Below are 22500 nucleotides of genomic sequence, written 5' to 3' on the forward strand. Positions count from 1 at the left end.
TAAATCAACTGAAGAGAAGGAAGATTGCTACCTATTAGCATGGGAGAAAAAAAACTGAAGCTCGGAAATAACCGCTGAGAAAAGTGAAAACAGCATATGAAAGGGAAATGTCCAGGAATAGTAAATGCAAGAGCAGGACCGTTGTAGTGATTATAAGCAAAAAAGAGGAGGTAAAGACAGATGTAGGCATGCTGAAAGATAGCAGAGTCAGGTAGATTGGTGAGCGAGGACCCTGAGATGGCAGGCCCATTAAACAGTTACTTTGCTTCACCATTTACACAGCATCAGATAAGGGATGTAGCAGCAGCAGCAGCAGCAGAAATGATCTATCTTGGAGGTGAGGAAGGACTGTTAGATACGTTTCTGGTGTGAGAGGAAGAAATAATAACATAGCATGGAAAGCGAAGAGAAGATAAACCAACTGGGTCAAATAATATGCATCCGAGTGTGTTAATGGAGGAAGCAGAGCAGATAACTGGGCTATTCACCGATATCTTTAATAGCTCGCTGGAGTCAGGATGGATAACAGAGGAACGAAGAGGAAATATTACAACACCAATATGTAAAAAGAATGGAAGAAATAAACAGTACATTTACTGAGGTATGCCAACTGCTGTGAGAAGCAATGACAAGCTGTTGTTTCTGGCATTAATTCTTCAATGGACCAAAAAAACTGCTACGATCATTTTGGTAGCAGAGTCACGAGTAGATTTTTCAAAATTTCCTGATGATATCAAGCTTGGGGGTAAGTAAAAGAGCAAAGGGTTAGGGCGTCGGCGGAAGAGGGAATCAGATTCTGAAAAGCCTTGGCAGCACTCTCATCGCATGGACAAACAACGCATGAACGCAAGTCCTCATCGAGAACACAGCCCCTAATAGCACTTTTAAAATAGTACATATAAATTTTACGTTTAAATAACTAAACTCGAGCAAAGTCGATGGCAACCCATTGTAAATCACAATGCATGAACTGGGGGTCAAATTCTAAAAAAGGGTTACATATTTCATACGTCCCCCAATGTTGATTGCATATACAAAGTTTCATTTAAAAATGTTGAAAATGCACCCATAATTGCATGTTTTGGTATATGACCTTTTGACCTTTTGACCTTGCCCCAGGAAACCAGGGGGTGGGGATAAAAATGATACTGCTCTCACATCTTCGTGCCATGTGGTGATCATAACTCACAAGTTTGGTGAATTTCTGCACAACCGTTAGGGAGGAGATAGCATGACGGACAGACAGGCGGAGGGACAGACAGACAGAGCCGATTACAATATCCCCCCAATTATTTTTTAAAGCGTGGGGACAACAACCCAATGTGCATAGTGGAGATGGTAAATTGTATATAAACAATTAAATAATTCAAGGTTTTAGGTGGGTAGTAGAATGGTAAAAGGTATATAAATAAAGTAATCCAGGTGGTATTAAGTCAGTAGCAATGATGGTAGTGTATAAAAATAAATAATTCAATGTTTTGTATTGGTAGTGGAGATGATAAAGTGTAAATAAATAAATAATTAAAGGTTGTGTGTTCGTCAAGCAGATGGTAAAGTGTGTGTGTGTGTGTGTGTGTGTGTGTGTGTGTGTGTGTGTGTGTGTGTGTGTGTGTGTGTGTGTGTGTGTGTGTGTGTGTAGAGAGAGAGAGAGAGAGAGAGAGAGAGAGAGAGAGAGAGAGAGAGAGAGAGAGAGAGAGAGAGAGAGAGAGAGAGAGAGAGAGAGAGAGAGAGAGAGAGAGAGAGAGAGAGAGAGAGAGAGAGAGGCAGAGAGAGGCAGAGAGAGGCAGAGAGAGGCAGAGAGAGGCAGAGAGAGGCAGAGAGAGAGAGAGAGAGAGAGAGAGAGAGAGAGAGAGAGAGAGAGAGAGAGAGAGAGAGAGAGAGAGAGAGAGACAGAGAGACAGAGAGACAGAGACAGAGAGAGAGAGACAGAGACAGAGAGAGAGAGAGAGAGAGAGAGAGAGAGAGAGAGAGAGAGAGAGAGAGAGAGAGAAACAGAGAGAGAGAGAGAGAGAGAAAGAAAGAGAGAGAGAGAGAGAGAAGTTGCACGCTGAGCAATAAAATAATTCAAATTTAAATTCTTTATTGAAAGCCTGACGTTTCAAGAACAAACTAGTTTTCTTCCTTCGAGGCGTTGAGAGTGCTGTGGTGGTAACGCCGTTAAGTTCCGTTTAAGACAGTTCACATCGTGGATTGGTCCAAGTCCTAGCCAATCACAAGGCTTCCTTGCAATTGAATGACTGCCGTTTGTGTTGACGTTGTAATTGATTGCGTGTGTGTTGGTGTGGTCGGATTGCTGCTGTTATGGTTGGGTTTCCGGTGACAAGATTTGATGAATGAATTAGGGTCGTGGTTTTATCGCAGTAGTTTAGTGACATGCAGTATCTCCATCCGGCATTGTTCAGTCACTGCATTGTGTTTTTGCACGGTCAACTGAGTTGCAAACACAACTTCTCTTGTGACAGGTGGGATGGCCACTTCGTTCGTCCAAAACTTTGTCTGTGTGGGTGGGTTTATGGTACACCGCTTGAGTGCAACTTGCCGTTTGTCCCTGGAGAGATGTACGTCCAGGAATGGCAGAGATCCAGCTTGTTCTACCTCAAACGTGAACTGTATTGCTCACCATGTTGAATTGATCTTCACAAGGAAACAGGTCAACATCTGCCTTCTTCATGATCACGAATGTGTCATCAACTTATCGCAGCCACAACCTTCGAGAATGCTCACCGTGTAGTGTAAGTTCTTCAAAGCGTTGCATCACTAGTTTGGCGATGAGCCCCGAGATGGCGATAAGCCATCGGGGTTCCTTGATGTTGATGGTATATGGTGCTGTCAAATACAAAGTACGTCGATTTGAGGCAAAGTTGAATGAGTGACATGAGATGACCAGAGCTGAGGTGGCTGTTGCTGGCTAGCTTTTGGTCATTGTTGATGTGCAGTTCTATGGTCTGTGTTGCCAATTTGATGGATATGGATGTAAATAAGGAAACGACGTTGAATGAGACCATAGTTTTGTCACTCTCGAGGTGGACATTTCTGATCCAGTCAATAAAGTCTTCAGTGTTCTTTACATTATGTGGTGAATGGGTTGTTAAGTGTTTAAGTCGACATAACAGACAATAAGCAAGATTGTAGATGGGTGCCCATCGAAGGGCCATGATGGTTCGTAGTGGGACATCAACCTTGTGGATTTTCGGTAACCTGTAGAAGCGTGGTATGACAGAGTCGGTTGGTCTCATCGTGTCTATCCCATTCCTTTTTCGTGTCTATCCCATTCCTGTTTTGTGAGGAGGTTTACATCTCGCCGTTTCTGTAAAGTGGATACTCCGGACGGATGGACAGACTGATAGCACCCAAAGCATGACAAGCAGGTGTCCACCACTTTCAACTTTGAAACGGCAAGGCGTTATATTTGGTGGCCTTTCATGGTTGCTTTATGCAGCTTCTTTGGCTAGATGAGCATGGGAGGAGTCGAATTATTTATTTAATCCAAGCCACTTGGGTTTGGTTGATTAGGTGAGAGCTAATTGGTTATTCCCTCCATTCACAGGTGAGAGATGTGGATGGGTCTTTCTTTTTTCATGTACATGTTGACTGCTTTTGACGTTTACACGTGGTACATGCTTGGAGCCTCATTGGTAAGCATTTCTGTCTGCGCTGTCGCTGATGATTCACCAACAAGGGATTAAACTGGTCCGGCAGCTGAGGGTGTGAGGAGCATTGAGATTCTCATGTGTGTATGATGTGTGAACGTCTTTACAGCTGTGGACGAACTCTGGGAAGGGGTTGAAACAGCAAAGGGCTTACCTTGAGTAGCCTTTCATAGATGCTTTATGCAGCTTCTTCGGCTAGAAGAGCATGGGAGGAGTCGATTTATTTATGTAATCCGAGCCACCTGGGTTTAATTGATTACGTGAGAGCTGATTGGTTATTCCCTCCATTCACAGGTAAGGAGGGCAAGAGTGGGGCGTGGGTCTTCGTTTTTTCATATGTGTATATGTATGTATGTATATATATATATATATATATATATATATATATATATATATATATATATATATATATATATATATATATATATATATATATATATATATACATATGATGAGGGTAGAAAAGGTCATGGTTAAGGTTTGGGAACGATCTGAGATGGTGGTGAAGAGCTGGCTTGAAGACCTTGAGGTAAAAATGATGAATGAGATTGACGAGGATGTGGAAGTTTGTTACACAGCCGGGGAAAAAAGAGGAACAAGTGAGTGGAGGTGAGCAGTGACCCTGGTTTTAGGTAGTTTCACCACAAGGGAGTTGATGGTGGACTGTGTGTGCCCTGCAGAAACCTGAGTGGGGGGAGGGGTGGTGAGAGAGAAGCCTCGCCTCTTTCCTTGCTGCAGAGGATGCGAAACCAGAAAGGAGGCGGTGGAAGACAGAGAGACTACCAACTTGTCTGCGATAGCAAAGTGACAGACCCATAGACTCAGCTTCAGCGCATGAGATTCCAATGATCTTGAAGGCCTTGGTTTCTACAGTGTTAAGATGAGCAATAGATGAGGCAAGAGCATGAGCCCAGAGGTGAGAGCAGTACTCCATCAAGCTGAAGATGAAGGTCTTGAAGGTGGTTAGGAGTTCAGGTGTACCAAGTAAGAACTTTGCATGACAAAGGAAGCCAAGTAGGCGGCTGGCTTTGGCGGCCAATTTTGAAATGTGTTTTGTCCAAGAAAGATCATTGCTGATAGTGAGACCCAAGAGTTTGAATGACTGAACATCCTCAAGAGGATTGCTAAGAAGGTGGGGTCATTAGCATGGCACAGGATGGAGTCATCAGCAAATAGATAAACAGGATTTTCCAGAGAGTCAGAAAGATCATTGACGAAGATTAGGAATAGGACTGGGCCGAGAACATTGCCTTGCGGTACACCAGCCTTGACAGAGAGAGGAGATAAAACGATTCCATTGAGAGCCACATGTTGGTGACGAGAGTAGAGGACGTCAGTAATCCAAGAGTGGACTTGGCCTTGGATGTCATCGGCAGATAGTTTTTGAGGGCAAGGCAAGATGCGAGACGGTATCAAAAGCAAGAAATATGTCTAGAGAGATGGCCCTGATCTCATGTCTGACATTGAGGGACTCCATCCATTGTTGGAAGCATAGAAGCAGAATGTCCAAGGTGGAGTGACCTGGTCTGAATCGAAATTGTTGATCTGAGATGAGGTTGTTGGAGAAAAGGAAGGATTTCATATCAACTGCTACGGTATGATAGATTCCATGATCTTGCTGATGATTGGACGTGAACTCGTTGGTTTGTAGTTGAGGTGATCAGTTTTTGCTCCTTTTTGTGTTTGAAACAAGATCTTAACAAGGCGAACTTTCATACAAGGCACCACCAGGTTTTAGAGAAGGGAGACAAGTTTGAAAGTATATTCTTGAGGTTGCACAGATGTTGTTTTCTGGCTTTCCTGAGAATGTACACATACTTGTTTTGGGCTTTTTGGAATCCACTGAGATTGCCTTTGGTCAGATTTGCCTTCCAGGAAGAGAAAGCAAGTTGTTTCAGAGCAACTGCCTCACCAGATGATTCAGTGTCCAATGGGTGGGAAGAAGGGGAGGACAATTGAAGATGAGATGGGATTAATCTGTGCATGAGAGAGAGAGTGAGAGAGATGGATTCTGTGGAAAAATTCCCAGGCCGAGTTAACATCAGGGGCAGTAGATATGGGAGACCAGTCCTGAAGAGAGATGGCTGCTTGCAGTCCCTGCCAATCTGCCTGAGTGAAATGCCAGACTGCAAAAAAAAAGCTCGAGAGATGTTGGCTTTCATAAGCACATGATCAGAAGAACCAATTGGAGCACAGGAAGAGCAAGAGACATTTGTGGGAAAGCTCGTGATCACCAAATCCCGAAGGGAGGATTTGTCATTGGGAGAAATCCGGTTTGGAAAATTTACAGATTGAATCAGTCCCATGGAGTCACAGAAGTCCTTTGCTGCAGTGCCATGGCTGGTTAGAGAGGTACCAACCAACACCGAGCCAAGTTGCATGGTGACAAATGAAATCACCTCATATGAGGAAGAGAGAGTTGGGATGAGTGCTTAAAAGTTTATCGATGGAGAGACAGAGACAGAGACAGAGACAGAGACAGAGACAGAGACAGAGACAGAGAGAGAGACAGAGAGAGAGAGAGAGAGAGAGAGAGAGAGAGAGAGAGAGAGAGAGAGAGAGAGAGAGAGATTGAGAGAGATTGAGAGAGAGTGAGAGTGAGAGTGAGAGTGAGAGAGACAGAGAGAGAGAGAGAGAGAGAGAGAGAGAGAGAGAGGGAGAGAAAGAGAGAGAGAGAGAGAGAGAGAGAGAGAGAGAGAGAGAGAGAGAGAGAGAGAGAGAGAGAGTTGGGATGAGTGAGAGAGAGTGAGAGAGAGAGTAAGAGAGAGTGAGAGTGAGAGTGAGAGAGAGTGAGAGAGTGAGAGAGAGTGAGAGAGTGAGAGAGAGTGAGACAGTGAGAGAGAGAGAGAGAGAGAGAGAGAGAGAGAGAGAGAGAGAGAGAGAGAGAGAGAGAGAGAGAGAGAGAGAGAGAGAGAGAGAGAGAGAGAGAGAGAGAGAGAGAGAGAGAGAGAGGATGAATGGGCTGACAGATATAATCTTTGTTTAAATGAATGGAATGACGAAAAAACGAATTTCAAGGAAGTATAGAAAAAAACGAATGTGCACATTCAGCATCGACTGGAGACAGCACAGTGAAAGAGTATTCCTTGCTACTACGTGCAAATTATATCAACTGACAGCAGATTTAAACTTGCTATTTTTCGAGTTATTCTCAGTGGGTGGTGGGTGGGGGGGGGGTTACCCGCCTATGCTGCTCGGCCAGGTGAGCTTGACCCGGCAGTGGTTTCACAACATGACAATGTACATGGAAAGTGATGGAGTTATTAGCCTCATGGTGGTTATCTTTTCCCTGTGTGCCGGTAGCAGCACTGCCTGACCCCACATCCTAATATGTGCCTTATAGTAACCTTTAGTGGCCTCAAAACGGCATTCACAGCCAATGTGCGGAAGCTTAAAACCTTGCCCAGATTCTGATGTCCCAACACCCAAAATTTGGGGCCCTCAGGTACTATGGTTTGGTCGTGAAAGAATAACAAACACAAAAACAAATACACACACAAACAAACACTTGAAATTATTTATAAGATTCCATGAATATACACCAGAATTATCTTTATATTATTGTAGTGATGAATTATAAAAGATGTGTTCTGACAACATTATCAATGGTAAATATGTTTGATCACAGCGGACTTAAACCGAAAATGAAAATGCCCAAGATTAGATCAAAGAGGTACTCATATAAAGGCCTGCAAGGAAAATGGTAAGCATGGAAATGAAAGGAAGGCATGTCAGAATGTGAACAAATGATACTGATAAAATAATGTGAACAAACAATATTTAGATGAAAGAGCAAAAGATTGAAGCCCAGAAAATTACAAGAAGGAATGTAACTAGGTTGCCAAAATAACAGTCAAGAGAAGCTGAAATGCAAATGGCCTACAACAAGCAGAGAATATCATTTTTTCCTGCAGCACTTGGCATGCCAAACCTAGCAGTAATATCAATACCCAAGTCACCAAGAAAAATAAAAGCAGTTGTAACTAAACAAGCAGCAGACATGATGTGGATGTGTTGCCTGAGAAAAAAAAAAACAAAAAACACAAGCTCAGCAGATGAGCAAACAGACTGATGAAGAAACAGTTAATATCCTTGTGAAAACCAGTCTCAGTGGCGTAACGGTCTGGGCGATCAGCGGTTCGAACCCCGTCCGAGTCATACCAAAGACTAAAAATGGTATGTGCTGCTTCCTTATTTGACGCTCAGCATTTAAAAGGATATAGAGTAAGGATAAACAATCATAAGTTGGTAATAACAGCACAGGCTTTGATGGACCTAATGGCCTCCTCCTACGTCAAAGTTCCTTGTAAGAGAACTCAAATGATTCTATAAATTTAACGAGTGCAGTGAAATCAGCCAAGTTGACCCAAGTTGACCCAAATCAGCTAAGTTCAGTCGCAAAAGTGAAAGGACCCTTGACATAAACCACGGCGACACATTTTGTGTGCAACCATTAATTGTGCAATCTATTCAAGCAATCGTACCCTGGAATAAGACTGGATGATCGAATTTTGTTTCTTTGAGGCCCGAGTGTGTGAACCCCAACAAGAATCATGCACACGATGGATGCGTTTGTGAAACATCAGGGAAATTAAATGCTCTGCATGAAGCGTCAGGTCTGGGTTGTTTTCAAACAAGTTATAATTTTGTTCCGAGCAAATTATGTACGTGGTGGTTGGTGATGGAGGCCCGTCCACTTGAGAGAGCTTCACGGGCATTCAGCAGAAGTCAGGAACTTTGGCCAAGAACCAATCCTGGACAAATTGCCAATCTGTTAAATAGTTCAGAAATTTATGTTGATCAGTCATAGGAATCAAACCCACACAAGTGAGGGCAATGCAACAAGGCTTTACCCACTACACCACAGGCTCCTCACATAATGTGATGTGTACAAATATTTAAAAATGAGTTTGGCATGTCTTGCATGCAAAGTGAAACTTTGAAGTACCATCAGGTACAAAGTTGGAGAAGTATTGTGCACATAGACAATGGGAATTGGTAAATAAGTCAGTTGAACAGACCGTTCATATGAAAGAGACTTTGTGAGATGCTTCAAAAGAAGTGTAAAAAAAAAAAAGACTGTTGGCAAAATTAATGTTCCATATTTTTCACCAAAGACGGTCACAATGCTGTTTTTTCTCAGATAATTAATCAAAATGACACGTTAATTAACCAGCTGCATTCCTGCACTGTTGTTTAAATTCACACCTGGAGGCAATCACTCACTATAAGCTTCTTAACCTTTTTTGTATGATTATTCTGATGCATTAAATGTTAAAAAAAAAAAAGTTTTTTATATCTGGGCCATTCTTCTTAAGAGTGTGGCCATCAAGGGTATGAGAACGCACGCAGTTCAGTGTTGCGAACAAATTGTGATGAGACGAATGATACAAGACGAAGAGATTTGTAAGTAGAATTGTTGAACTTTCCAACAGTTAATCAAAGATAATCCAAAATCGGTTTGTTTGCGTACAACAGGAACCGAACTTTGGTGAGTCGTGTATTGAGCTCTGAATAAAACAGGAATGGAGTGGGGTTTGCTGAACATCTATCTGGATCCAAATTGTGCCTTTTCTTTGGCACAAGGCATAACGGTGTGTTTAGGTATTTTTCTCCAATGCGCCGGATGTTTTCATGACGAGTAAAGTACATTTTCCTGAGATGACATGTTACTTCGTATTATTCAAGAGAGTAAATAATGTAAGACGTTGTTGTGAGTAAAAATAGTTTCAATTTAAAAAATGCATAAAAATGTCACGAGACTAACAATGGACAGACCCACAAACAAACAACTAAATAAAACTACATGCCACACACCCCAAAAGAGAGGTGGCTCCCCTCTTTAGGCTGGTGCTGCTGATTTCCATCTTGTCCCCCTTGGTTCCCTGGATTCTACTGACCTCCATGACATTTGAATATTGCATCATGAATCTGAGTCTCAAGGTCTGATTACTGCTCATCGTAGACAGGTAGGCAGTCGAGCCGTTTTTTAAACCGGCTTCTAGACTGCTCCTTCTGCCCCATCACCTCCCCGCCCAACCCCTGCCCTTCCAGGTTTCACACATTCTGCCAAAAAACCCTTTCCTTCATATTCTCTCGAGTTTAAACTCAACAAACACCTCCATTCTTTCACACACCTCTTTTCTCGCTTGTGAAACTGCCTTGCTGAGTCCGCCATCTCAAGCTCTTCCCAACAGCATTTTAAGTCTGCTGCCCACCCCCTATCTCATAGTCTCTCCCATTTCCACAACTGAACTTTACTACACCCACTGAAACCCTTATCCAACCCTTCTTCAGAAATTCCCCTCCTTGTGGTGAGATGCATGTCTGTTGTTGTCCCACTGCATTCCCTTTGCCTCATTTTGTCTTTGGATCCATTGTCCCTTGTTATGCTTTTTCATCAGCTCAATACCTGTATGCAATACAAAAAAACCAACAACTACAAAGTAGAATTTGATGCAAATGTGTCAATGGATATGCCTCCACCCACGTTAGATGTCAACCCACTGTTACGTTTGATCCCAATTAAAGGTCACCCGAGAGAGAACGTGAAAAAGAAAAGAGAGATAAGTAGAAGAGAGACATCATTCGATGCTTCCAACTTGAGTTACGACCTGCAAGATAATTTTCAAAGAGCAAATGACCTTTGACCTGTTGAATCTAAAATTGAATCAGTTCATCTTTGTATTACAGTCCATACTTGTGCCAAGTTTGGTTGAAATCTCTTCTGTGATTGCCAATTTATTGCAGTAACAAAATTGTTTTCAGTTGAAGGGCACATGTCCTTTGATCTTTGGAATCCAAGATGTAATTCCTTGATCTTTGTATTGCAGCCCATACATGTGTCAAGTATGGTTGAAATCTCTTCAGTGTTTCACAAGTATTTGTAGTAACAAAAATATTCAATTAAAGGGCAATTGACCGCATGTCTTTGACCTTTTAAACCAAGATCTAATCAGTTCATCTTTGAATCAAGGCAAATAATTGTACCAAGTTTGGTCAAAGTTCCTTCAACGGTTCGGAAGTCATCACGGGACCTAAAATCTGATACGCACGCAAGCACAGATGGACACGCACACACGGAAGGACGCACAGCCCAACGGAGAACCCCAAAACAATGCTTCTGACACCTTCGGCTGCAGAGGCATAAAATACATTTACTCACATATTTGGACAAACAAATTGCCAAAAAGCATCGTAACCACACCTGGGAAGATGTAGTTGAGGATGTATAACTTGCTAGAGTACTTGCGCCAAACACGCAACACGTAATCCTCCCATCGGATCATTTTGCCCAGGATGAGAATGATGGGGATGGTGGGAAGGCCAATTAAGAGGAACAATGGGTCAGCTTGCTCCATCATCTCCAAGCCTTCTTTGTGGCCCAACACCTGTGTGTACACGGAAACAATTAAAAGTAGAAGGGCACTCCATAGAGCGCATACTTCCATCACTCAATGTCTGATCCAGTTGTACATATCGAGCCCAATACATTTTTGAAATATCATGCTACATATCATTTTTTGGCCTGATCGCTTAAGGGTGGTGGGGAATTAGCATTCAAACGGGACTTGATTAATCGGCATATCATCTTCACAGACTGACTGACGGCTTCACTGACAGTCCATACTTGTGAAATGCTGATAGTGTTGATCTTTTTGTTTGTATATGTATATATATATATATATATATATATATATATATATATATATATATATATATATATATATATATATATATATATATATATATATATACACACACACACACACACACATATTGTTACAGCCATGGGTACCGAGTGCATTATGAGGGGGTTAATCCCAGTTTGTCCTCGGAAGAGCCAGACCTGGGGCCACCGCTCAGAATTAACTTTGTGATACGGTAGGTTGCTTTAGAACCACAAACGCCAATCAGTTAACCACGAGTTCCAGTGTCCATCGTCTAATTTTGCTGTTTAACTAGAGGTCACGTGGCTTCCTGAATGGGGAGCGTGCCCTCGACAAAGCACCAATCTTATCTTGATTGGATCTAAATTAGGGCGGCCGAGCGATTAACCGCTGGGGCGTGCCGACTATTACAGGTCAATTTGTTTGGTAATTACCTCTCAGTTTATCTAGGTTCGGACAATGTTGGATCAATGGAAGGAAAGGACAAGCACGGACAGGTTGGAACGTCAACAAAGGAATTTATTAATGAGGAAAAAATAAATAAAAATAACTTTTTACTTCCTTATGGTAAAAATAAGTTAATTCGAATCAATCAAAATCATCTCAAGCAAATAAATAATTAATCAGGCACTGATAGAAAAAGAGACAAAGAGCAGATGCTTATCACTATGCCTTACTTAACAATTAAACACGAGACAAGGGTACCAGCAGATCATTCAGGGGTGAAGAGAAATCCAGTCTCGCTCACCAAATAGAAGTCGTCATCCATCAAATGAAACATCCTGAAATGCGTGATCGTGACTTGTCCGTTGCCAGCCTCCAGCCTTGCCGTGCACCCACTCGCAAACAGGTTTGGACGCCAGTCGACGTCACCCCCAAGAATCAGGTACGCTAAGAGCAGGTCTTCAGCAGAACCAGCATAAACAGTCAAAGCGTCACCCACCGTCAAGAGCCACAACCGATGGACAGCTGTTAGGAGCTGTGACAAACTGAAAGGCTGCAAGGCCGTCAACAACTGTCGCCAGCTCACCAACCATCTGACTGGAACCGATGAAATGATCGTCTGACTGGAACTGAATGAAGCAGCCGTCTGACTGGGACTGACTGAAACAGCTGTCTGACTGGAACTGAATGAAGCAGCCGTCTGACTGGGACTGACTGAAACAGCCGTTAGACTGGAACTGACGAAATGACCGTCTGACTGGAACTGAATGAAGCAGCCGTCTGACTGGGACTGACTGAAACAGCTGTCTGACTGGAACTGACGAAATGATCCTCTGACTAGAACTGACGAAATGACCCTCTGACTGGAACTGAATGAAACAGCCGTCTGACTGGAACTGACGAAACGACTGTTTGACTGAAACTGACGAAATGACCGTCTGACTGGAACTGAATGAAGCAGCTGTCTGACTGGAAATGACTGAAACACTATCAAAGCTGTCAGAACCGCAACCAATTGTCGCCAACTGACTGGAAAAAAATGGTTCTCTCGCCCTCTTTATAGGGGACCCGTCTGGGTGGAGCCTCAAGCAGACTCCAGCCAAATCCACCCCGCCCATTTGCGCATCGTTGCACCTGACAACCCGCCCGTCCTGCGATCATCCCTGGCCTACGATGCCATGTTTGTGGTGCTGGACGAACGGCAGAAAGCAGCCATTTGCCAGAATTACCGAGCGAAAAGGTGAAGCGCTCATAAAACGTCAACAACAATCATCACCTCAATGTTCAGCCCAATACGAAAAAGAGCCAGTTAGCGTCCATAGAGCTGCTGAACGGGATGTCAAACGTCGATGGAAAAAGGTGGGTGTCGCGCCTCCGTTGGGCTAACGGCTATCTCACGTGCATGTATCTGTCGTAAAGAGAAAAAAGGAGCTTTCCATAAGAGAGGGAATCTATTCTTTACCCTTTTCAACGTGTCAAAGTTAGAATCCCACCAGACTTGGGAATGGGTCTATCCTGGACATGCATTTAGGGAAATAACTGTCAGAGGACCCAGATGTTTGTATGCATTCGTCGGATCAGATTCTGAAATCCGGAACACTATCTATACATACATGCTATATACATGCTATATATATATCATTTTAGCCCAATCAATGGTGAAGAATCACAAAAAAAAACTCGGATCAGGATCCGGATCCAGATCCTTCTCAAAATCGAATCAATTTGTCCTTGTCCCACACCCAACCTGCCCACCAAGCTTTGTCCGAATCTGTCCACAACGTTTTGAGCTGTTGTGCTATTATATATCAGTTTTATCCCTGTCACTCAATGGTGAAGAATCTATATTACAAAAGGAGCTGTGTCTGTCTGTCTGTCTGTCGCGCTATAACTTGAGAACGGATTCACATATTTCAATTAAACCAACGACGTTGGATTCAGGAAACTCCCAGGAAAGATTGTGATGCAAAAAAAGGAATGAAGGTTTGAGCGTTTGCAAGGGGTGCCAAAGTGCGTGCGTTCCCTTGGCCAATGGGGGCTTGGCTTACAGAGCCGCTGCCCTTCACCAATTACAAAGTTAGGTGTCGGGGCCAACTGGAGAGCCAATCGCTGGCCCCGTGGAGTTGCCATTTCTTATGGGGCCGCCATTTAGATGGCAGGCCCGGCCCTGATCCAGTTTCAGAGGGGAAGGAACAACATAAGAAACATCCTTTCCCGATCTGAGCTCTAATTTGGAGCAAGCCAGTTCCCCCAAGTGGGCCATGCAGCAGACAATGTTACTCTAAACATTGATGTACACAATGAATGATAATTAAACTTTCCACAAGCACAGGAACATACTAAAGCCTCAGTTCTGTCTATGATTCTCACCCCACCCCCTCCTAATCTATAAAAAAAGGTAAAAGTGAGCATCCCTCCTGCAATGACATCTGATAAACAATTAGCACGTTCTCATAAGCTGTGGGCAGGGTAAAAGGGGTCAAAATTAGAAAAAGAGCCATCTGTTCGTTTTGCATGCAAAATACTATTCCGAGCTTGAGGGCTCGATGACAAAAAGCGCCATTTGCATTTTTGCCTGTTTAGATTTTTTCACCCCGACCCTGTATAGAATCCCGCGCCGGCACGGACAACTTTTTGGCATTTTTAGCTCACCTAGACTTTAGTCCGGTGACCTTATGCGATTGAGCAGTGTCCATAGGTGAGTGGCTTGAGTGAGTGAGTCAGTCAATCAGTCAGTCAGTCCGTAAACACTTCAGTCATTGTCGCATGAACCAAACAACAATTTTGATGAAACTTGGCCAAAGCTTCATATTATATTTGATGCCTAACGAAGGTGTATTGACCGCATCAAAATCTACGCTCATTAAGGAGGCATATTGGGGGAGGGGTCGTGTTTGACCCCCCCCCCCCAAAATAGATATTTGCTCTCTTTTTAGAAACTACACACACAATTTCAATGAAACTTGACCATAACCTTCATCACCAGTGATGTACCAAAGTATATTGACCGCATCAAAATCTGTGTTGATTAAATGGGTCTACAGGGGAGGGAGGTAAGTTTGACCCCCCCCCCCCCCAAATAGTTATCTGCTCTCTTCTCCGAAACTGCACACACAATTCCGATGAAACTTGACCACAACCTTTATCACCCGTGATGTACCAAAGTGTATCGACTACATCAAAATGTGCTCATTAAAGGGGTCTATGCGGGGGGGGGGGGGGGGTGGAGGCGGGGGATTTTTGACCCTCCAAAATAGGTATTTGCTCTCTTCTCCGAAACTACACACACAATTTCAATAAAACATGACCACAACCTTCATCACCCATGACGTACCAGTTTGTCCACAAATTAAAAAAAAAAAGTCAGGGTCTAGTGGGTCTGCAGAGGGTTTGAGTGACTGTTGCTCCTGATCAGGTTAATATAACAAGTCACACAAGTCATGTCCCATTCACACCCCTTCCTTTACTCATCCTCATTTGATCCCTCCCCTGACTTTAGCCATATCTCTTCCCATCCTCGTTTACCTTATTTCCCATAACCAGCCAAGTACTGTACTTTCCTTCCCTCCGAATTTCTTTCATCTACTCCCTTTTCCCTTATTGTTCTCTAAATAATTGGTCTGCAGTCCAGTGGCAATAAAAATTTAGAGAGAAAAAAAAAAAACAACAACTTTACAATCAAGCAAGCTATTCTGCACCAAGTCATGAAAAACACAAAGCAACTGAACAGAACGTTGTACGATCTCCACAGACATTTCAAAACAGTGTGACCGATGTGTGCCTGAGCTAACCTTACCACAGTTGCTCATTAGAAAAGTGAGCCATGGACCCAGTGAGATGTTTTCACACATTTCTTGACTGTTCTTTCAGTTACAGTACAAGTTTGAGGCAGGTGATGTTCCCTAAAGTTTAGCATTAGTGTACAATACAAAAAGGACAAGAAAACCCCCCATGTAATGAAAGTGGAAACAGAAGCAATATTCAGTGTCCTGCCAGAAAAAATGAACACCCTTCGTTACAAATTTTATTTCAACAATCCGTGATCTAATGGCATCACGCTGCACTTGTACCAGCAAATACATTGAATCAATGACATTCTGTTTGACAGTCTGTTCCAGATTTCTCCAAATGTGGAGCACATTTTGTTGCAGCACTTGCGTATTACTTGACAGAGGTCGGCTTTTTCACAGCTTCCAATCCATGTTCCCAGACGAGTTCGAATTCATTCATGTCAAGACTCTGTGATGCCCAGGGAAGAAACTGCAGCCCATTCCATCTCTTCCAGGCAGAGGACGTTATGAATGTATGGCACGTGGCCCCATCTTCCTGCAGCAAATGTGCTTCATTACTGCAAGATGTCCCTTCTGGTGCAGTGGCAAGAGTGTTTCTTGTATACCTGTGTGCACTTTCCAGAAAATCACAACTGAGAATTTGTATGCTAAATCAGTAATGGTTGCACCTGCGATTGAACAGGACATGCTTGCCACGAATCACGTTCGAACAATCCTTTGTTAGGCATGGTTGGTTGGATACTGCTATAAAAGGCATGGATGTGCCCAGATGAGTGGAACATAGGATCTCCTTACGACGCTCCTTTCAAGTTGTCCCAAAACACAAAGTTCTTCAATTGACTGATATTCAACTGGTAGGTGCGTGCAATCCGAGCTTGCGTTTGTTTAAAAGATAAAGCACAATCGATACACAAAACATGATGGAACATCATTGTACAAAGCAAAGCAACTAATTCATGACTGGCTTTTCTTATTCCCTTCCCCTCTCACTCTGCCTTTCCAGATATATAACATGTCAAGACTCTAAATATATATATATATATATATATATATATATATATATATATATATATATATATATATATATATATATATATATATATATATATATATATATATATATATATATATATATATATATACTCAGAGCAAGAACATCTATGTAAATAAAACCCTGCCTCGACAAGCAATTCGTAATTACTAGATAGTTCAATATCTGAAAGTAACCAGATATTTCTCGAACTCTCGTGATCTTTCCAAACAACTTAAAGTCTAACGACAATATTATAGCTTGTTAACTTGTTAATTATTCACCTTTTCGAAGAAACATTTCATCTCAACAAACATTACACAGTCATGGCGAATGAACAATTCGTTCCATATTGAATTTTTTATCCATCGATATGATGGAGCAGATGTGTATATCCGTTTCTTTTTCTAATTTGGACCAAGCACATATTGGAAATAGCGCCATCTTTGGTGGTAGCCGGTGATCCTTCACGATAATTCAGGGACCTGTGTTTGTTTGTGTGTAATAATATGTATTGTGTAGCGCCCCCTCCAGGAGGGGGAGGGTATTACAAGTCTCCACCATTTACAGTTCAGTATTCCTGTCCCCACGTTTTCCAGTGCTGTGAGGTGTTATGAATTACTAATGTGTGCCCGTACGTGCGTGGCCGTACGTGCAAAAATAAAAAAATAAAGACTTTCAAACCGCATGTCAGAAACAACAACCACACAGGCCGTTCCTTCGCTCTCGCGTGCCCGTACGTACGTTTCCGTACGTGCGTGGTGGTACGTGCAAAAAAAACAAAAAAAAAAACTTTCAAACAACAACACAGGCCGTTCCTACGCTCTCGTAAACGACAACTGGATTGGGGCATTAGGTTTATCTATAAATGCGCATCAGAAATCGAGACATTATTAGAATAAAGTAAGTCATCACTATCCGGAAGTCCGTACATTGTAACCCGTAATGGGGAACGCGGCTGAGGATCTCTTCCCCAACGGCCACGCCTACGCAGCAACGTGTCCTGTCATTGGTAACTAAATGGTGCCCTTTCCCCATCGGCCACGCCTACGCAGCAACGTGTCCTGTCATTGGTAACTAAATGGTGCCCTTTCCACATCGGCCACGCCTACGCAGCAACGTGTCCTGTCATTGGTAACTAAATGGTGCCCTTTCCACATCGGCCACGCCTACGCAGCAACGTGTCCTGTCATTGGTTTGGTAAATAAATGGCCATAACTTGGGAACCACTTGTCCGATTAATATCAAACCTTGAAAAGGCACATCCTCAGGTCCCCAGCAATATATCTGGCAAGTTTCAATTAGATCGGACCAGTGGTTGTCGAGAAACAGCGGTCACACACACACACACACACACACACACACACACACACACACACACACACACACACACACACACACACACACACACACACACACACACACACTGCTGGAATTATAAATAGAAAAGCAATCAGTATTTTTTTGCTTAATACACGTAACCAGAGTTATTTTTTTGCATATACAGAGCTGTCAGCTGCCTATACACCGCCCAAATAAAGGTATGTGTCAGAAGAATGTGTTGCATGCTTGGAACAAGATCGCCCGTAGGGCGGGTACTCAGCTAGGACAAATAATCTTCCCTTTAGCTTCTTCATGATATAATGGAACCTTCTCAAAAATTATGGTATGGAGTATGATATGTTGTGATCAATGAAATTTCTTTCAACAATGACAAAAATCAAAAAGTGTATTTCCAAGAATCTTCCGCAGCACATTACACACCGAAGATGGGCTGAGAAAGGTATTCCCGCCCGGAGGGCAGGAGTGCCCGCTCGTACATACAAGCACGACCTTCACACTGAGCACGAATACACCACCTAACAATCACTGAAAGATTTGTGACATAGCCTCAACTTCAAAGAAAAATTACCAATATTTCTAAACTACACAGGTTCTTCAACAAAACGATCAAAAACATCAGGGAGAACTGTGAGTAATTCAATCAACCAAATTTCCGAATCGTAAATCATGAGTGAACAACAACATTCATGTAATATGCACAAACATCTCCTTCCCCTTCATCAATTATGGCACAGAAACGTGGAATATCATTGAGAACCTTTGGCTTATCTTTGTACAGCAATGGATAATAATTATTATTAATAATTATTATTATAATCAGCTTGCAAAATAAATTCAGTCGCCATTGAGAGTACAAGAGTTCTGAGTACAAGTCAAGTTGCTCGAGGGTTGTGTATGCCAACCGACTCCTGAGAACACACCCCCCCTCCCTTCCCCACCATTACTAACTCCATACTAATGCACTGGGTTGACCCTACTTGGCCAAATTTGTACATGGCACAGTAATGACTGTGTTTTTTGTTGTTGCTACATAAAGAGTCGGGGCTCATGGAGGGGCAATAACACAGAACGGACTGGGGCATAACAGAATGAAAAGTACGGTAGAAAGAGGTTGGGTTGGAAGTACACACACAGCATGGTTGAGGGACAAATGAGAGGAAGGCGTGGAGGAATAAAGGATGGGGGAAGAATAAGAACAGGGGGAGAAGGAAACAGAGGGCGAACAACCTGGACACAGCCACAAACTCTCGATTACAGAAATGGAAGGGAAAACTGGGAAAGAAGTAGAAATGGAAGAAAATAAGTGAAGAGGACGGTGAGGGGAGCAAGAGAAACCTGGTAACAGGGAAACCAGGGATTAGGTGGGCCTGAGGAGATTCAGAAAAGATCATGGCTGTGGATGGGGGATGACCTGAGATGGTGGAGAACAGCAGTCTTGAAACCTTGGAGGGAAGAATGACATCGAGGAAGTTGGATCCACAGGTGGGAAAAAAAGATCGGAACGACTTAGTGGAGGTTTCTTACAGTGAGCCTGGATGGAGGGAGTTTCACAAGACCATGTTTGGCAGACAGTGTGCACCCTGCAGAAGCATGGGGAGTGGTGGGTGGGAGGTGGAAGAGGAGACCACAGACTAGGCAGAGGGGGCAAGACCAAAAAGGAGGCAGGAGAAGACAGAGAGACCACTGACGTGTCTGTGATATGAAGGTAATAGGCCCAGAGATTCAGCTTCATTGCACGAGATACCATTGATTATGAAGTATTTAATTGCCACGGTGACAAGCTGAGTAAGGTGCGAGGCAGGGGTGCCAGCCTGAAGTGGAGAACAGTACTCCATCAAACTGAGGATGAAGGCCTTCGAAGTAGATGAAGGTTCAGATGTGCCAAGCAAAAACTTTGCACTACGGAGGAGACCTGGTTGGCGGCTGGCCTTGGAGGCTAAATTAGAATTGTGGTCTTCCCAAGAAACATCATGGCTGATGGTCAGGCTCAAACATTTCAGTGACTGAACTTCTTCAAGATGATTGTTTGCAAAGGAGGAGATGGGAAGGTATGCCAGACAGTCTTTCCAGAAAGACAGTGAGATATGTCATGATTGAATGACATTCCAAGTGTTGGACCAGCTCAGGATTCTATCAATCAGCAGAGAGGATCGAGGCAACTGCCTGTCTATCTTAATGATTAAGGATGATATGGCAGAGAGTGGAGACGTCAACAAAATGATAGAGGATTTTCCAGAGAGTAAGAAACATTGTTAATGAAGAGTTATGAACAGGACTGGGCCGAATACACTGCCTTGGGGCACTCTGGCCTTGACAGGGAGAGGAAATGAGAAGATCCTGTTGAGAGCAATGCGTTGGCTATTGCAGTGGAGAAAGTCGGGAAGCCAAGAGTGGAGGTGGCCTTGGATGTCACAGGCAGAGAGTTTAGAGAGCAATGTGGGGTGGAACCTTGGAGAGGGTGGGATGAAGGGGAAGCTGGGAGGGGTGGGGCGAAGGAGAGGAAGGGATGAAACAGAGCAAGGGAAAGATGGGAGGGGGCTGGGTGAGGAGTAATTTGGGAAGGGAGGGGGGAGGGGGGGAAGATGATTATTTTTCTGCATACAAAGTTGAGCTCATGCAAGAGTTAGAATGCAACACAGTCAAGAGAACAGAACAGAAAACAGAACAATCTAACATAACACAACAGAGAGAACATAGAGGAAAACTGGGAAACGCACCAACAGCAGGGTAAAGGGACATGGGTGAGGGGAAGAACGACACAAGGGGTGACTAAGCTGGATCCATCCATCGATCCGTTGGGACCATACTCTGTGCAGAGCGTTGGTGCTGCCTTAGCAGTCTCCTTGGCTATTGGGCACAATCCTGGATGGGTCGCCATTCCGACACAGTACACCAGCAAGTTGGCACTCATTTTGCCGACCTCAGAAGGATGACAGGGAGAGTCAACCCCACCTGGTATAAATTCAACAGCTGAGCAGGATTTGAATTCAGGATCCTAGGATCCCAAGCCCACAACTCTACCCATTAAGCCAACACCAGGCATAGCAATATTATAACCTCCCATAACACTTTTTACATGCTATTGTGCAACATTAAACAACTAACTTGCCTGATGTGGCCTGCCAAGTCCAGCGCGTTATTCACACGGGATGCACGGAAAAGGTCAGACTATACAGGATGACCGTAGTACCTCTGTAGTGTGCACATCAACCTGAAAACCACACGGCAGTTACAGCGTTTCTTATCTGTAATGCTCGCGAAGCCTAAACTACTCATCACTGTTACCCATCGCTGATGCACACATCAGTGAGAGATTGGGCCAAAATTTCTTAACATTTTCAGATTTCACTCAAGATTTCAACAGTTATTTAGTCCACTTGATCCGATCCTCAAAACCTGAAATTATATTTCGATGATATACTTTAATTAGGCCGTGAGAGTAGATCATGGAGCATCACATCATGCTCCAAGCTCCTAATTTGAAAACTATAGCACTCACAAAAGCGTTGTAAACAGTGATTTGTAGGTATCATGATCAGACATTCGATGATATCGGTGAGGAAAGAGGAAAGAAAAAAAACACATGAGCGCTTTATCATCAAGACACCTTTGCAGCCTGTTTCAAATCAAAGCATTATTGAGCAAGCCGAAAAAAATGGTGAATTAAGGACCCCTGTGAGGGAGAACGAGCTGAGCAAAGGATCGCCTGATAAAGGATATAATGAAATAAGGCTGTTAATTATGTTAAAAAGGGGTGTTTTAATTAACCCAAATACCCAATTTTCACTCACACACTTCCTTAGAGTATTCTTAGTTTGCATGCAAAGTTAAGATATAATGGTGGCAGCAGCAGAATTTATTTGGAAGTGTACATAAACATTTTGTCTGCTGATGTACAAGAAAATGCGCCAAACTCACCAACACCAATCGGCTGACATTGAATGTAAGGTCTCATTGGCTGAGAATCATAGGAAGCGTCTTTTTTGAAAAGCCTTGGAATCCCAATCCCCCCGCCCCTTGCATTCAATATATCTTTCCCATTACCGGCTACTCTTTGGAGCAAGTGAGCTTTTTGAAACAAAGGTCAAGAAGTACTTGGACAACTTGGAGATATCAATTGGTCCCAATGACATTATTGCACTTGTCCTTAAAAGCTGTACAACTGCCATGGCTGTTCCTCTTTCAAAACTTTTATCTGAAAATCCTTTTTTGTAGGATTGCGTACCCTATAATGACGGTAGGTGATGTATGCCATTCCCATTCATAAGAAGAGTGGTTCACCTTCATCCAAAAATTGATGATAAATCAATAATCTCATATCAAACCAGATATCAGACCACTAACTTGGCTTCTGTCCAAATCAATTTACCCTAGACATGCTTCTAATGCAAACTCAGCAATGGATGTGCTCTCAACCACAAGTAAGAGGCCGCAGCGGTCGAAGTGGACATTGCCCAAGCATTTGAGACTGCTTGGCACCAAAGCCCTCATCATTAAAGTTTCTGCAGCAATGAAATTTGTGGTCTTTACACTCTTTTCAATGCACTCTGTTTCTTAACTTTTCCTCTCTG

The 22500-nt window shown here is 43.1% G+C and overlaps 1 protein-coding gene across 2 annotated transcripts in view; it reads right to left on the reverse strand.

The window, feature by feature from the left end:
• MARCHF5 (membrane associated ring-CH-type finger 5) overlaps positions 1-22500 on the reverse strand; it is a 333575-nt gene that overhangs the window by 95343 nt on the left and 215732 nt on the right. For both annotated transcript variants that reach the window (XM_085892587.1, XM_085892592.1), the window contains exon 4: positions 10858-11041. In XM_085892587.1, the coding sequence (XP_085748713.1) occupies positions 10858-11041 (184 nt within the window). The remainder of the gene's footprint in view (positions 1-10857; positions 11042-22500) is intronic.

The sequence above is a fragment of the Eptatretus burgeri genome, chromosome 1, assembly GCF_056783735.1.
Source record: "Eptatretus burgeri isolate ZD-2024b chromosome 1, Ebu_testis_v1, whole genome shotgun sequence".
NCBI lineage: Eukaryota > Metazoa > Chordata > Myxini > Myxiniformes > Myxinidae > Eptatretus > Eptatretus burgeri.